The sequence below is a fragment of the Hemicordylus capensis genome, chromosome 4 (genome assembly GCF_027244095.1).
Source record: "Hemicordylus capensis ecotype Gifberg chromosome 4, rHemCap1.1.pri, whole genome shotgun sequence".
Lineage (NCBI taxonomy): Eukaryota > Metazoa > Chordata > Lepidosauria > Squamata > Cordylidae > Hemicordylus > Hemicordylus capensis.
Window position 1 is genome coordinate 222,310,702 of NC_069660.1, and position 16,141 is coordinate 222,326,842.

Genomic DNA, 16,141 nt, shown 5'->3' on the forward strand with positions numbered 1-16,141 from the left:
TTCATTAGTTGGGGGAATTTTTTAAAAAAAAAAATCTGTAAGCAGAACCTTCCTGCATACCATGGGGCTCCTTCCCCATCCAGCCACATCCTTTTCTAAGTCCACATGCCCTACCTAGAACACATAATTTACTATTGGGGGAATGACTATAGTATGCTGATGTTCACTGTAATTTTGGTTGAATAATTTCAGTATTTATCTATCTACCTACCTACCTAATTCTTTAAGGCATACCCGTGGCTAATCCCATGTGTGGCAGCTCTTGAGAGAGTTAGTGAGCAGCTGCCAGATAGCAATGGATACACTGCCACTGGGCGGTGAGGGAAAGCACCCACTGGGTGGTGAGGGAAGGGAAAGTAGACTGGGAGGAGGAAGAATGGACTGGGGCTGAAGGGAAGGGAGGAGAGACAGGGAGGACTAGGGGCGCAGATGCTCTGCGTCAGGTCAGCTAGTTTTACTTAAGAAGGCCCTGCTGGATCAGGCCAAAGGTCCATCTAGTCCAGCGTCCTACTTTGTACAGTGGCCAACCAAATACATATCTGTGACATCTGCAAGTGGGGAAGTAGTAATTTATTACATGAAGATTCAAACTCTCAAGGTATGTACATATTTCAGCTTTTTAAAATAAAGAGTTATCTCTCTTCTGAAACAGGGACCAGAGTTGCCCACCTGCCATTTTACAAGCATCTACTATGCAACAACATATGCTGTGATGCACATGTGTAGGCCTTAATGCTGGGAGATTCTTGAAATTGGAAAGCTGCCAAGCTATTGGCTCAAGCACCTCCAGTCCTTTCTTCCTGGCTGCTTCAGAGGCTAAGAAGAGATGAGATAAAATAGCCTTTTACAACATGGCTGATGGGTAGGATTAAGCATCTCCCTCAATAGACACTCACAGACAAGAACCGTAGCTCAATACAGACGCCTGCAACGAAGTCTGTAGTTGATCTTCTGCCTGTGGTAAGAATCCTTTGTTAGTCAACGTTGAAGGTGTGCTAGTATTGGAGTCTAATATAGAGAGTAGGGTCTGTGCAGTTGTTGGATCCAGTTTCGTATCTCCCCCTAAATCAACATCATTTTCATCATCCTCCATGTCGAAGAGTGACCTGCTTAAATTCTGTCAATATCAGAGTAGAGCTGGCATCTAGGACAGCAGGTGTCGACGGCAACTGAAAAGGTGTTGTGGCTGGCAAGATAGACGTTGTCCTAGGTGTTAAAGGTGGCATCGGCACTGAGGTCAGAGTCAGTGTCGATGGCCTCAGCATAGAGGGCTTCGGTGTTGATGGATGAGGCAACTGAGAATTCCAACCTAGATATCGAAGGCTTAGATGCGGAGAAGCCCTGTGAGCCAGTTGATGTTGAGGGCGCTCTAGGCATCGATGGATGTTCTGTCAGCAGTACTCTCGGCAAAAGTCTCGATACCGATGTTATGACAACTTCCTGGAGGTTTAACGGTGAAGGCATCTTTTCCAATACAAAAGCCTTCCATTTTTTCTTGGAAGTTTCCAAAGCCTCGCCCTCTGCCATGCTGTCTTTCAATCTTTTCAGTGACTTTGGTGATTTAAATGGATACACTGGTGATTTAGACTGACCATGTGCAGTCCTTGGGCCCAGAGACTTAGTCGATGAGCCTGCTCCATGCTTCAATGTCAATGGAGCAAGGGGTCTTAAGGCTCATAAGGGCAGATCATAAAGGGCAGCTTGCAAGTGAAGCTCTCTACTGCACACAGTTTGTTTTGAAAAAAGACAGACTTTATCTGTTGAGGTGTTGTGCGCTTCTCGAAGGCACATAAGGCACAGGTCATGGCTGAGAAGGCAATTTAGCACCACACTCAGAACAGCATTTAAAAGTTTTCTTTTCTATTTTTTTGCCCGCTTTCTTAGGATCATCCATGTTCGTTGTCAATATTTGAAGTCATTAGCCGGAAAAATCAGTCTTTAAAGGGGGGGAAAAAAGGAGCTCTCATCGATGAGGGAACCAACAAGAAGAGCTGCAGCAACTGAGTGACCGATCGCTATGGCAGTCGAAAAGGAAAACAGTTTGCTTACCTGTAACTTATGATCTCTATGGGGATCCATGGTCACTCACAACTGGGTCTTCTGCACCTGCGCGGTAAGCCACAGAATAATCTTTAGCTCCATTTAGGCGCATCCTGGCCCTTTAAGGTGTAGTGATATCAGAGCCTTAAAAGGGTGTCTATAGTACCAGCAGTAGAGCACCTCCTTCTTTGGTTCCTGAAATGGCCGCTGCGAAGAGACTAACATGATCCAGAGAAAGAACACGACAACAACAAGCATCACAGCAGCACAGGTATGTAAACAGGATGGCCATGCAAATGTTGTGAGTGAAATGGATCCCCACAGAGATCATAAGTTACAGGTAAGCAACCTGTTTATCTCTATAGGGATCCATGGTTACTCACAACTGGGTGAGTGACTAGCTCCCATGTAAGAAGGAGGTAGGTGCTAGTGATTACAGTATTTTCTTTAATAGTGCCCAACCAAAACTGGCCTCTGAAGCAAAATGCAAGTACACAGCATAATGACAGACAAAAGGTAGGTCTGAGGACCAGGTAGCAGCCCTGCAGATGTTCTTCATGCCAATGCCTGACAAAAGGGCAGCTGAGGTGGCCATGGACCTAGTGGAATGCGCCCTGATCTTGGAGGGCAGCTGGATGCCTTGCTTCTTGTAACAAAAGAAGATCAGCTGAACTAGACGGACAAACTTTATCTTGAAATGGTGAGGCCCTTAATTGTCCCCATATAGGAGATAGTTTGTTTGACCGCCTGAAAGTCTTAGTGCAGTTCAAAAAATAAAGGAGACACCTCATAACGTCTAGGGTGTGCATAGAATGTTCAAGGGGTGTAGAAGGGTCACAGAAGAACGTTGGCAACACAATGTCCTGGTTGATATGAAAGTCTGATACAATTTTAAGATGGAAGTTAGGATCCGGGAGAAGGATAACTTTGTCTGGATAGAATTTGGTATAAGGGGAATCTGCCCTTAGTGCAGAGAGGTCTCTGACTCACCTTGCCGAAGTGACAGCTACTAGGAAGGTGGTTTTCCGGGATAACAGTCTCATGAAAGACTATAACAACGATTCAAAGGGAGCCTCTGTAAGTGTGGACAGCACAAGCTAGAGTCTCCAAGGCTCAATGGGTGCCCGCATCAGAGGGCACAAATTGTTAACACCTTTCAGAAAGCGTTTAGAATCAGGATGGACAAAGTTGGATTTGCCATCTCATCCCTGGTGGTGTGCTGTAATGGCAGTTAGGTGGACCTGAATGGAGATGTTAGAAAGTTGCAGTCCTTTGAACTAGGCGAGGTAGAGAAGTATCGGCCGTATCAAGGCCATGAAAGGGTTGAAGCCTTTTGAGGAAGCATAGGATGTGAAATGCTTCCATTTGCACCTGTAGGACATTCTCGTGGAGGCCTTTCTTACATTTAGAAGGATGTTGTCTAGAAGTTCAGCCTCGATGCTGTCAGCGAGAGGGACTTCAGAGCTTGGTGGAAGACTTGACCTCCTCTCAGGAGGAGATCTTGAGGAAGGGGAAGGCGATGATAAGAGCCTCTGCACAGCTAGAGAAGAGCCGGGAACCATGGTTGCCAGGGCCACCAGAATTTATTGAGTGTGCTTTTGGATAATCTTTCCTATCATGCTTGGGGACATGGAAGTATCTGGAATAGAACCTAGTGTGCATGCCGGAAGTTGGAACTGGTTCTATGGCAACCTTTTGGAGCAGTGAAGCTACCTCTTCAAGGATAGGAGTTGTGTGGGTGTATTTTATGCCCACATGGGCAGGAAGAGAGTCAAATTCGACAGCAAAGCAGTCACACACTATGCATAATACCCAGGTGTCCAAAGTTATGTGACATCAAGAAGGTAGGTAAGGGGCAAGACTAATGTCAGCTGAGTGAAGGGGTAGGGACACTTCCAGGTCCAAAGAATTAAAAAGAACTGCTTTGGTTAAGAACATAAGAACAGCCCTGCTGGATCAGGCATAAGGCCCATCTAGTCCAGCATCCTGTTTCACACAGTGGTCCACCAGATGCCTCTGGGGAGCCCACAGGCAAGAGGTATGTGCATGCCCCCTCTCCTGCTGTTGCTCCCCTGCAACTGGTACAGATAGGCATCGTGCCTCTGAGGCTGGAGATGGCCCACAGCCAGACTAGTAGTCATTGATAGATTTGTCAACCATGAACTTGTCTAAGCTCCTTTTAAAGCCATCCAAGTTGGTGGCCATCACCATATCCCATGGCAAAGAATTCCATAGATTAATTATGCGCTGTGTGAAAAAGTACTTCCTCTTGACAGTCCTAAATTTCCCAACCTTCTGTTTCATGTGGTAACCCCTGGTTCTAGTGTTGTGAGAGAGGGAGACTGTTGTTCTTGGGGTTTCACCTTTTGTTGACTTATTGGAAGACTACTCTGTGAAGAGCAGACACAGCTTGGGGAGGTGAGCAAGCTTTTCTAAACATCTAGCCTTTCCCCCCTTCAAACTAACAAACAGGAGGAGGGGAGATTTTCAGGGGCTGGTTTCTCTTTAAGGGATAAGTCCTAGTCTCTCTGTGTGTGTTATTTGCCAGGGCTAGCAAACTCCAGTGTTTTAGTTTGTCCCTGCCTGGAGGAGGTGGAGTCATCTAGGGCTGGGGGAGGCCCCACATTCCTTTGACTCACATCCTGTGTCTCAGTTGGAAGACTACTCTCTCATAAGAGGTGAAGGCCCGAGAGCATAGCCAACAGAGCATAGCCAACAGAGATAGCAAACAGGATGCTGGAGTTTTGCGAGAACTGTGTGGGGGAGCCTGGATCAAGCCCCTGTGATCACAAGGAGTCTGGTGGAGAAGAGAACGTAAGTACAAATCCCTCCCTCATATTCTTGGGAAAGGCTGTTTGAACAGTTAAATAGCTGACCATTACAGCTGAGACCTATCCTTCTAATAAACTATCTAATAAACGGACAATAAACTCTCTAAATACTGTAAACAGCCAACAAAAACAGTATGAAGAAAGGTCAGCAGGGGAAGGGGCACTTCCCAGTGTATTGCAAAGAGTGCCACATGTATGACTATTTGCCCCATGGGCAGAAGTCATGGGTGTGTGCTCGGTGCAAGGAGCTCCTGGCTCTTAGGGAACAAATTCGTTCCCTTGAGACCAAGTTGGAGGATCTGGAGAAGCTCAGAGAGACAGAGAGGCATGTGGACGAGACCTTTAGGGATGTGATAGAGACATCCCACTCCAGGGCTGATCACTCCCTCTGCTGTCAGGGAGATGAAGATCTCGGGCAAGGAGAACATTGGTCTGAGGAAGCAGGAAATATTCCTTTAGAAGGGACCCCTTCCATGGATGATGAGCCCATATCCTCTTGCACAGGGGATACTCCGCCGGGGGGTGGGGGCCTCATTGAAGGGGTGATTCGATCATCAGAGGTAGAGAGAGATGGCTTTGTGACCTGCGTGTTGACCGCACTGTGACTTGCCTGCCTGGTGCGAAGATTGCGGACATCACGCTGCATCTAGATAGGCTCTTAGGCAGTGCTGGGGAGGAGACAGCTGTCGTGGCACACGTTGGCACCAACGATGTGGGGAAATGTAGTCGGGAAGCCCTGGAAGCCAAATTTAGGCTGATAGGTAGTGTATTGAAGTCCAGGACCCAAAAGGTAGCATTCTCAGAAATGCTACATGTTCCACACACAGGTACAGTGAGACAGGCAGAGCTGAGGGGTTTAAATGCATGGATGAGACGTTGGTGCTGGGAGGAGGGGTTTAGATTTGTTAGGCACTGAGATACATTTTGGGGTAAGCAAGGCCTGTACAAAAGGGACAGGCTGCACTTGAACCAAGATGGAAACAGACTGCTGGCGCTTAAAACCAAAAAGGTTGCAGAGCAGCTTTTAAAATGATGCCTGGGGAATAGGCAACAGGAGCTGTGCACTATACAGTTCGGCAAAAACCATCCTTTAAAGTGCAAGGGTGCAAAGGATTCACATAAAACTGAAGAGGACAGAGCAAAACCACATAAAGAGCAGACAGGAGCCTGTGCCAGCTAGTCAAAGAGTCAAAAGAAAGATAGCATACATCAAGTGAGAGATTCAGCATATAGGTGCTTATATGCTAATGTCAGAAGCCTCTGAGCCAAGATGGGTGAGCTGGAGAGCTTGGTTGCTAATGCAGAAATAGATATAGTGGGCATAACAGAAACATGGTGGAACTTTGAGAACCAGTGGGACACTATTATCCCTGGATATAAACTCTATAGAAAGGACAGGGAGGGGCGCCTTGGAGATGGAGTAGCACTGTACGTTAAAGAAGGGATAGAATCTAATAAGCTAGAAAACTTGGGGGACTGGATTCCTCCACAAAACCCTGTGGGTGACAATACAAGGTCTGAAAGGGAACGTGCTACTGGGGATGTGCTATCGCCCTCGGATCAAAATGCTGACAGTGACTGGGAATTGCAGCAGGAAATCAGGGAGGTGTCAAGGAGAGGCAGGGCTGTAATAATGGGTGACTTCAATTACCCACACATAAACTGCGTAAATTCACAGTCAGGTAATGACAAAGAGGTCAAGTTTCTAGATATGCTGAATGACTGTGCCCTAGAACAGTTGGCATTGGAACCAAACAGAGAGAAGGCGACCTTGGACTTAATTCTGAGTGGCAACCAGGACATGGTGTGGGATGTCAGTGTCATTGACCTTTTTGGGAACAGTGACCATGGTGCGATCAAATTCAGCATACATGCGGGAAGAGAATCACCAAGGAAGTCTAACACAGACACTTTGAATTTCAGAAGAGGAAACTTTTCCAAAATGAAGAGTATAGTGAAGAGAAAGCTGAAAGGGAAAATCAGGAGAGTCACTTTGCTCCAGAGTGCATGGAGTTTACTCAAAACCACAATACTAGAAGCCCAGTTAGACTGTATACCCCAAAGGAGGAAAAGTACCACTAAGTCCAGGAGGATGCCAGCATGGTTAATGGGTACCGTCAAGGAAGCCATAAAAGGGAAGAAGACTTCCTTCCAAAATTGGAAGGCCTGTCCAAATGAAGAGAACCGAAAGAAACACAAACTCTGGCAAAAGAAATGCAAGGTGACAATAAGGGAGGCAAAAGGAGAGTTTCAGGAACATTTAGCTAAAAGCATCAAGGGGAATAACAAAAACTTCTTTAAATACATCAGAAGCAGGAAACCAGCCAGGGAGGCGGTTGGACCTTAGGATAATGAGGAAGTGAAAGGGATTATTAAAGAGGATATGGAAGTTGCAGAGAAGCTAAATGAGTTCTTTGCGCCCGTCTTCACGGCAGAGGATACTGAGCATATACCTGTTCCAGAAACAGGCTTTTCAGGGATGGAGGCTAAAGAACTGAGTCAGACAGAAGTGACAAGAGATGATGTTCAAAACTGTCTGGAAAAAACTACAAACTAACAAATCGCCATGGTCGGATGGCATCCATCCAAGAGTCCTCAAAGAACTCAAATGTGAAATTGCCAACCTCCTTGCTAAAATACATAACTTATCCCTGCAATTGGGCTCTGTACCGGAGGACTGGAGAGTAGCAAATGTAACACCAATTTTCAAAAAGAGATCCAGGGGCGATCCGTGAAATTACAGGCTGGTTAGCCTAACGTCCATTCCAGGCAAATTGATGGAAAGCACACAGAAGAACAGGCCCTGCTGGGAGTGATCCAGCATGCTTTCTGCAAAGGTAAATCTTGCCTCACAAACCTTTTGGAATTCTTTGAGAGTGTCAAAAAGTGTGTAGATCAAGGCAATCCAGTTGACATAGTATACATAGTTTTGGACTTCCAAGAAGCTTCTGACAAAGTTTCTCATCAAAGACTCCTGAGGAAACAGCGGTCATGGGATAAGGGGACAAGTACATGTGTGGATTGCTAACTGGTTGAAGGATAGGAAACAGAGGGTAGGTATAAATGAAGAGTTTTCACAACAGAGGGAAGTAAGAAGTGGGGTCCCCCAGGGATCTGTACTGGGACCGGTGCTTTTTAATTTATTCATAAATGATCTAGAAGTAGGGGTAAGCAGGGAGGTGGCCAAATTTGCAGATGATACCAAACTCTTTCGGGTAGTGAAATCCAAAACAGATTGTGAGCAGCTCCAAAAGGATCTCTCCAAACTGGGTGAGTAGGTGACAAAGTGGCAAATGTGGTTCAGTGTTGGTAAGTGTAAAGTGGTGCACACTGGGACGAAAAACCCCAACTTCAAGTATACGCTGATGGGATCTGAGCTGTCAATGACTGAACAGGAGAGGGATCTTGGGGTTGTGGTGGACAGCTTACTGAAAGTGTTGACTCAGTGTGCGGCAGCTGTGAAAAAGGCCAATGTGGTGAGAGCCAACAACCTGGATAGTAGGAAGGCCAATACTTCTGATGAAATGGAGACGACTGAGACTGAGCGAAGATCTTGGCCATAAAGCGCGACTCTTTTGCATGGTGTCATCTGTATCATTTGAGAATAAGCCTTCCCCATCCAAGGGGAGATTCTCTGTTTTGTCTTTCATCCCTGGCTCCAGTAGTGTAGAACAGAGCCAAGCATGTCGACAAAGAGTGATCAAGCCAGCCAATACTTCTGATTCACTCTCTAAGATGTTTGGTGGTACTGAGCTGCTGTCTCATGAGTTTTGTCAACTTCAAGGGGTTCGCTAGGAACCTACCCTTGAATGGTTCAGGAAGAGAGGCTGCCTCATCCTTCATGTTGTCCCATAATGACTAAAGATATTTGGCCATACAGGCCAGGTAGTTAGCTACCCTGAGAGAAAGGCAGTCCGAGGAGTAAAATCTCCTAGCTATAGAGTCCATTTTGCAACCCTCCTTATCCACTGGAGTTGTGTGTTTTCTTGTGGATTTTGAATGGAGCTCATAGTCAACTACTAATGAGTTTGGTGCTGGGTGTTTAAACAGGAAGGGGCAAGAGGCTTCCTGAACTCAATAGAAGTTCTCCAACTTTTTACAAGCAACGTAGCAGTCGCTGGTGCTGACCAGGAAGTTTTAGCAGCTGCCACCAAGGATGGGAGGGCCGTGGGATGTGCCACAGAGGAGGTTGACAAGTAACTATATACTGGATCTGTTACTAGCGCTTCCGGTGCAGGAATCAGAAGGCCAAAGGCCCTAGTGATTTCTTGGACTTGAGCATGGTAGGACTTGGTTTCTTCAGATGGGGAGTCCGAAGGCCTACTGCCCATGTTTTCATCAGGAGATGTTCCAATGTGTATTTCCAAAACATCAGAGGCATACGATTATTCCTCATCCGAATCGGGATCCAGGGGAAGAGGATCAGCAGGATCTGGGAGCAATGGTGTAGAAGGTGACTCTGGAACCAATGGAGAAAATACTGGTTCAGGGAGAGTAAGTGGAGTAGGGGTCACTGGCCAGATAGGTGCATATGGAGGCTCAGGAGCTGACACGGCCAGTAATAAAGGAGTCTGTGGTGGTGCCCTTGGCAATGGTGTGAGAGGCCTCAAAGGCACCGATGGAACAGCCGGTATCTTGAATGGATCCACAGGAGGGATATTCGACAGATTTGGCTGAGCTTCCCTGAGACGCATAGTTTTTCAAAGCTTATATTCCTCAACGCCATAAGGCAGGGCTGGATAACTATATAGAGAGTGGGGATGAAACTGCTCTCTTAGCCTAAAGTGAGGTGAGTCAAAAGCCCCAGAGGAGCTGTAATAATTGAGAGGATAACAGTGAGCATGTGAAATCGAAAAATGAAAACATTCCTTAAAGGGCAACACTGAAGGGCATTGTGGAGGTACAGACCACCTGTAGGAGTGGTCTTAGGAGCTGGCACGGGAGAGTCAGGTTCTTCCATGTCAAGGCCTTGCAATAAAGCGAAACCCTTAAAAGTAGACCCCAAAGGGGCTGAGTTCGCAGAGCCTAAAAGCCGTTCCAGTTCCTGTCACAGCAAATTTTGGAGAGCCGTGGAATCTAAGGAGGGTGTCACTGAAGCTTCTGGCAAGCAATGCAGTGACTGAGCTGGTGTCGACATATGAGAGATCACTATCGGTGACGATGGAGCTGAGCGAACTGAGTTCACAACTCAGTCGTGTTTTCTTCTTAAATAGACATACTTTACAAGCACTGGTGTTATGGAAGATGCCCAAACAAATCAGGCAGTCGGTATTTCCACCAAGTGCCTTTGCAAGTGGAATAGCACTTGGAACTTTTAGGAGTAGACATAGCTCAATCCAAACAGTCTGTGCAAGTCCAAAAATCAGAGAGAGATACCAGAACAGTGGGGTAGGAAAGCCAAGTCCAATAACAATCCGAATCAGAATACTGAAGTCAGAAATAGTCCAGAACAAGAAGCAGAAGAGTAATCAGAATAAACAGTCCAAGTCAAACCTGATAACCAGCCAAAAAGTATCTAAATCTTATACAGGAATGAGGGTAAACAGGAGCAGATCCTTCCCAAGGCAGTGCGAGCAGTGGACAAGAAGGAACTGAAAGGGGAGGTGCTCTACTGTGTTCATATTGTGCAGGAGGCGACAACTAAAGACACCCTTTTAAGGCTCTGATATAACTTCACCTTAAAGGGCCAGCATGCACCTAAACGTTTCTTCCCACCTTAAATAGCAGCCACATGGTCATGTGGGACGGGGCTGAAATGCCACAAGGAGCTGTGGTACTCCACACCGAGGGATTCCACGCAGGCACAGAAACCATTTCTAATGGAGCTCAATAGATCATGATCCAGATCTTTAGCTATGCAAGTCACTCTCCTCTTCCCTAACTTTGGAGGAACACTGGCCCCACTGCAGCATTTGGCCAGGTCAAACATCCAGAAAACAATGCTTCAACAAGCTTGAATCAACTGACCAGCTTGGTGCTTGCTACCTCTCACGGCTGCTGTAGATGCATAGGCTCTTGTGGAATGGATGTGTACAGCCAATGTAAAAGGGGTCCTTGTTTTATAGCCCTTCTAATAAGTTTTGCGTTCTCTCAGCAGACATGATGGTGATGTCAGGGGAGATCACAGTAAACAGGCTCTCAAATTTCCTGTGTGGTTTCTGTTGAGACAGGAGTAAGTGTCCTACATTAAGGACTCTCTCTGTCAGCATTTTGACTGGGGGGAAAAATAAGTAAAACAATACCTGGGTAGCACAATAGTCAAAGGTCATCTAGGACAAGGTGTTGGGCCTAGTTAAGCACCACCTTTTCTTTGTGCATCTTGAAGGGCTGGATAGGGTCTAAATGTCAGAGGCAAAAGTTGATTAACCTCCCTCAGCTCAAGTAATTGCCACAAGGAATGCTATAAAAATAGTGCAAGCCACCATCAGCTCCAACAGGTCTGATCATCAAAAATGGCGCTGCTAAAGATGGATTCCACTAAGGTCCCAGAGCCATGTTGAGTAGAGATCAGTGAGTAAACAAAGAACAAGGCCCTATACCGTTTAGTTTTAGCAACCGTTTCTCCATTAAGACTACCCAAAGCAATGTCATTGTCTCTTGTTTAACAGAAAATCCAAAAGGTACACAGGAAACAAAAACAAAGTAGGTAAACCTCTTAAGAGCGTTTTTTATATAGAGTTTATCATTTTCCCTATTGATGGCCTTGCAATTGTCAGGATAAACTAGCCACTGCCCTCATCATTATTGGAAATAGCTATGAGTTAAACCGGCCACTTTTCGCAAGACCCTAAAACTATGTAGTGATCATACTCCCTCCTCCTAAAGAGTTAACCAGAAGTGAACCCTGTCTTGACTGACAGGCTGGTGAACTCCAGAGCTCAGCCAATCAGCACACCAGATGGGTGGGACCTAGAGAGCTGTTGTGAGGAAGAAGGAAGGAGGACATGTGGCCATGGAGCCTGGCTGCAGGAAAATGACTCTGCAGATCTTTGAAAGATAGGAGGGCATGAAACCTGAATTCTCATCTGGAGTTTGCTGAGTTAAAGGAAAAGGAAACCTGGGCTTTGGCTTCGAGAAGATTAATTTGGTGAAAGGTTTTATTCAGAATTTGTTAGAATTTCTATTTCTTTGGTATGTGTTTTTTGCATATTCCTGATACTGTTTTATTATAGTTTATATGCAACATAATTGAAATAATAAGCACTAGCCTATACTCATCCTACCTAGGGTGTTGCAAAATACTCTGTAAACAAAGGCATCATCTCATACTGTGCAAGAGGAGACAATGGTAAACCCCTCCTGTATTCTACCAAAGAAAACCAGAGGGCTCTGTAAATCGACTTGATGGCACACTTTACCTTTAAGACAGTCTATTTTTGTAATCTACTAAGTATTCTTAACTGTATCTAAAAAAGCCTCAGATGGAAGCAGTCTGCAATAAAACTTTTTTTTTAAAGTCTTTTCTTTTTACAAGCCTCTCTGAGTTGGTTTTTAACTCAGGGGGAAAATGGGGGGTGCGGGGGATTTTTCTCTGGTGCAAACACATCCTCAGGCATTCAGCAGCTATCAGTTTTTCTCATCCTGTGTAAGCTTACACATGGAAGGTTTTTGTATTTGTCCAATACCCAGTTACAGAGGGGCCTTGGAATTACAGCACCTAATCCACTGGTCTGGTTCTCTGCAAGTTTTGGGGAGCCTGGTGGAAGCATTTTGAAACTACCAATAATACAGGACAGTTTTAGGAGAAGCCTAGCCAGGCAGATCAAGCAGGGATGATTCAGCATTTCTTTCCCTTATGTGAGCTTGCTCTGAGACAAAGGCTTTAATCTGCTACAAACTTCAATAATGATAGCATGGGGTAAGGGAACCAAGAAGATAGTATCTGGCCCTATGGAGAGAGCCTTATGAACTTCTTCCTATAGTGTGGGAGCTGCTTGTTATAAGCCAAAAGTTCTCCAACAGATTAATTTGCTTTTAGACTCTCACTGAATCATTCAGGGCAGGTTCAAATATCTTGCCGGATCTATCCAAGCCCAGATCACCACAAGTTGGACCCATTTCCCACAAGCTTTGAGCCAAATTTGATTGATAGCTTCTTATTCCCCTCCCCTTTGCAACCAAAAACCTGGTTGGGTAGGCACCCATTGTGAATATATGAGCATTGTAATTAAGACAGTCTTAAAACTGCAACTTTCTGTATTTTATGAACAAACATACAGTAGGCTTGAATGAAAACAAAGATACCAAGTATTTTACAGGCAAAATACATTGTGATCAAACATGCAGACTTCTAGCATAATGTAAGCTTTCATTTCTGAAAGTTTTGACCTTTCAGCCCAATCTTAATGGGCTGCAGCAGTAGCAGCAGATCACATTACTGTAGGGATCATTTGTAAAAACTGCACTATTTTGAAACCAGGAAGTTAAGGTTATGGCAGCTCTTTGTGAGCAGTTGAACCTTTTTTTATACTAGGCAGAAGGGAATGAGCTATTCTACTTCCATATCACGTACGCTGCCTATAAATCCTGTACTTTCAAAAGTAAGTAGAAGGCAAATCAGTTCAACATTACACTACTGCTGGAGAGCTTGTGAAGCTCTACTATTCTGCAGTTCTTAGCTAATGGTTCCCTTCCTGCCTACTTGCACCAAAAAAGCCCTATGTATGGCACATCTGAGCCAAATGAGCTTGGAACAGATCACCAAGAATTGGACCTAAGCAGCAGAGGAAGAGGACAGGCTGCCCTGTTGTCCTGGATTCTACAATCTAGACAAAACATTAGCTTCTAAATGTCCTACCAAGTAATTGTTCAATAACCAATATAGTAACTCAAGAAGGAACAAAAGGCCAATGTTTCATTAGGATAATTCTTGGTTCACAGTGCAAAGCTTTTGAGTTTCACATGACCCATCAGCTGGCAGGATGTTGAAGCAAACCATTTAAAAATAGAAGGAACAGAAAGATGTTTTAAAGGCATAAGATGATGATGGTCAAAGCCCCCTTGCATACAAATGTGCAAGTGTAAGTGTGTGTAAGTAAATAAAAAGTTGGCTGACATCCAGACTAACTCTAAGCCAATGTGCCAGGATTTTCTATTGTGTGGAGGACACAATAATGCTTGGCAATCCCCCATTCCTTCTGTAACCCCTTGTGCCTCCTGAAACAGTGTGCCTGAGGGTTGGGGAATGGTCAGGGACATAGTTTTGGGAGGCACAGGTGGTTGCAGAGAGATGGGTTTTGTTTTGGCCAAAATCATGCCTCCACAAACAATGAAAAACTTTGGTGAGATAGTACAAGATTAGTCTGGATGTTGGCCAACAGTTATAAAAATTAAAATCAGCAGTTATCAGAATCTGTCTATGGCATTATTTGGAATATACAAATCATTTGTTTCCCAGAAATTTATTAATAAAAACACAAGCAAGCAGAAAACCCAATTCATAATAAGCATTTAAAATGCTACTTACAGAGTGATAGCCATGTTAGTTTGTTGTACCAAAAATACTGTAAAGACCAACAAGTTTAGTTTACAAAAAACTTATCAAGTTGATATGTCAGGTGAAATACAGTCCACTTCATCAGATGCATCAAGTGTCATCCTCAATTGACTAGGGTGTGTATATGTACACACATCCGCACTCTCTTATATCATCTCTCTATATCTGTATATACCCCTCCCCCCTCTCTCTCAAAATGCTGCTAGATCATTTCTGAAACCTGCCTTGATATAAAAAGAAAATTGTATTCTTACAATTCTTTATTCTTTAGTAACAAAAAGAAGCAAATAAACAAAACAAATATTGCTTGTTCACTCAATTTTATTTGGAAGCCAAACAAGTCCATGGCATTTCATGCAACTTGTTTAACACTGAAATTTATGTGCAAAATTATTTGGTCTAGAACACAAAAAGTAGAAAATGTGTATTTAAGTTTTCTATAAGTAAATTACTATGCAAGCTATAAGTATGCAATATTAATATTAGCAAACAATGACATCCCATCATATTTCCGAGAAGCGATATTCCTCTTGCAGTACCTACTATGGATTATTTCTTCACACGCTTTTTAATATACCAACAGCACATAAAATGGAAATCACTTGTGAACTTGAACTATGTGTTCATGTACCTGAATGAGGAATGTTCCCCATGGACTGGTAGAGTGAGCGGTGGAGCTGGTGGTTGAATATAGAGAGACTGGCTGGAACTCTGAGATCCCTTCCTAATTAGTTTTCCAGTATTGGAATCATATAGCCGAACTTCAGGACCAGGTTGACATTTGGCATGAATAGGAGTTGGATGAAAGAGAGCAGTCTGGAAAGCACTGTGTATATCTGGAAACATGGCAGGACTGTTGTCTCTGTTAGATGAAATATTTTTAAAAATTAAGTTAGCAAACAACTACTCTGATTTCTCTCTTTTTAAAAGATGCCCATAGACAATATATAGTAGTTGACATCCAGTACAAGCTGCGCCCTTGCAGTGAGGGCTGTTCCATGCGAAGCTGAAGGCTTGTTGAGCAGCAAAGCACAGACACGTGTGAAGGAGGAATGTATTTTTGATGCTCTCCTCTTCCTTTAAAAATGCTCTTTGCCTTCAGCTTCCTATGTCCCCGAAAGCTGTGCAGCCCTCGGGGACATTTTGCTGAAAGCCAAAGAGAACTTCTGGAGGTAGGAGAGAACAGCAAAAATCGCTCCCCTCTCCGCGTGCTCTGCTGCTTGACAGGCCATCTAAGCTCAGAACAGCCCTTGTTGAGAGGATACAGCTCCTGCTTCACCCTCCTAACACTGTACTGGATCTCAGCCAGTGAGTTTAAACCTTCAATAGCTGATGAGCAACTTTTTTTTGGTCAAATAAGCCAACTGGTCCAATACACAATAAATATCAAATATGTAGATAAAAAACAGTTGTCGGGAGAAAAAAATATTCATGGGTTCTATAATTTTAAGGTGGGATAACAAAAAGTATTTTAAAGAATTCAAACCCATGACAACAATAGAAAGAAAAAACCAACATACTTTATACAGCTCATACTGCTTCATTTTTGCTGTATTTAATGTTTCCCCCAGTTCTCCTTTTATAATTCAGCTCCAAAACCACATCATATTTAGATACAGGAGGCCCTCGTTATTCTTGGAGGTTCCATTCTCAGCTGCAATCATGAATACAGAAACCGCAAACAATGAAACCTTAACTCTATGGGAAACTGGGGATTAGTTTTCCATAGACATTTGGGGGGTGGGGGGAATTACAAAAAACACGGGAGGAAAGC

The 16,141-nt window shown here is 44.3% G+C and overlaps 1 protein-coding gene across 6 annotated transcripts in view; it reads right to left on the reverse strand.

Annotated features, from left to right (window-relative positions):
- CTDP1 (CTD phosphatase subunit 1) overlaps nucleotides 1-16,141 on the reverse strand; it is a 129,518-nt gene that overhangs the window by 51,571 nt on the left and 61,806 nt on the right. For all 6 annotated transcript variants that reach the window (XR_008306176.1, XM_053245849.1, XM_053245845.1 and 3 more), the window contains exon 10: nucleotides 14,999-15,229. Coding sequence is in view for 5 of the 6 variants with exons in the window: in XM_053245849.1 (XP_053101824.1) it covers nucleotides 14,999-15,229 (231 nt within the window). In the remaining variant the exon portion in view is untranslated. The remainder of the gene's footprint in view (nucleotides 1-14,998; nucleotides 15,230-16,141) is intronic.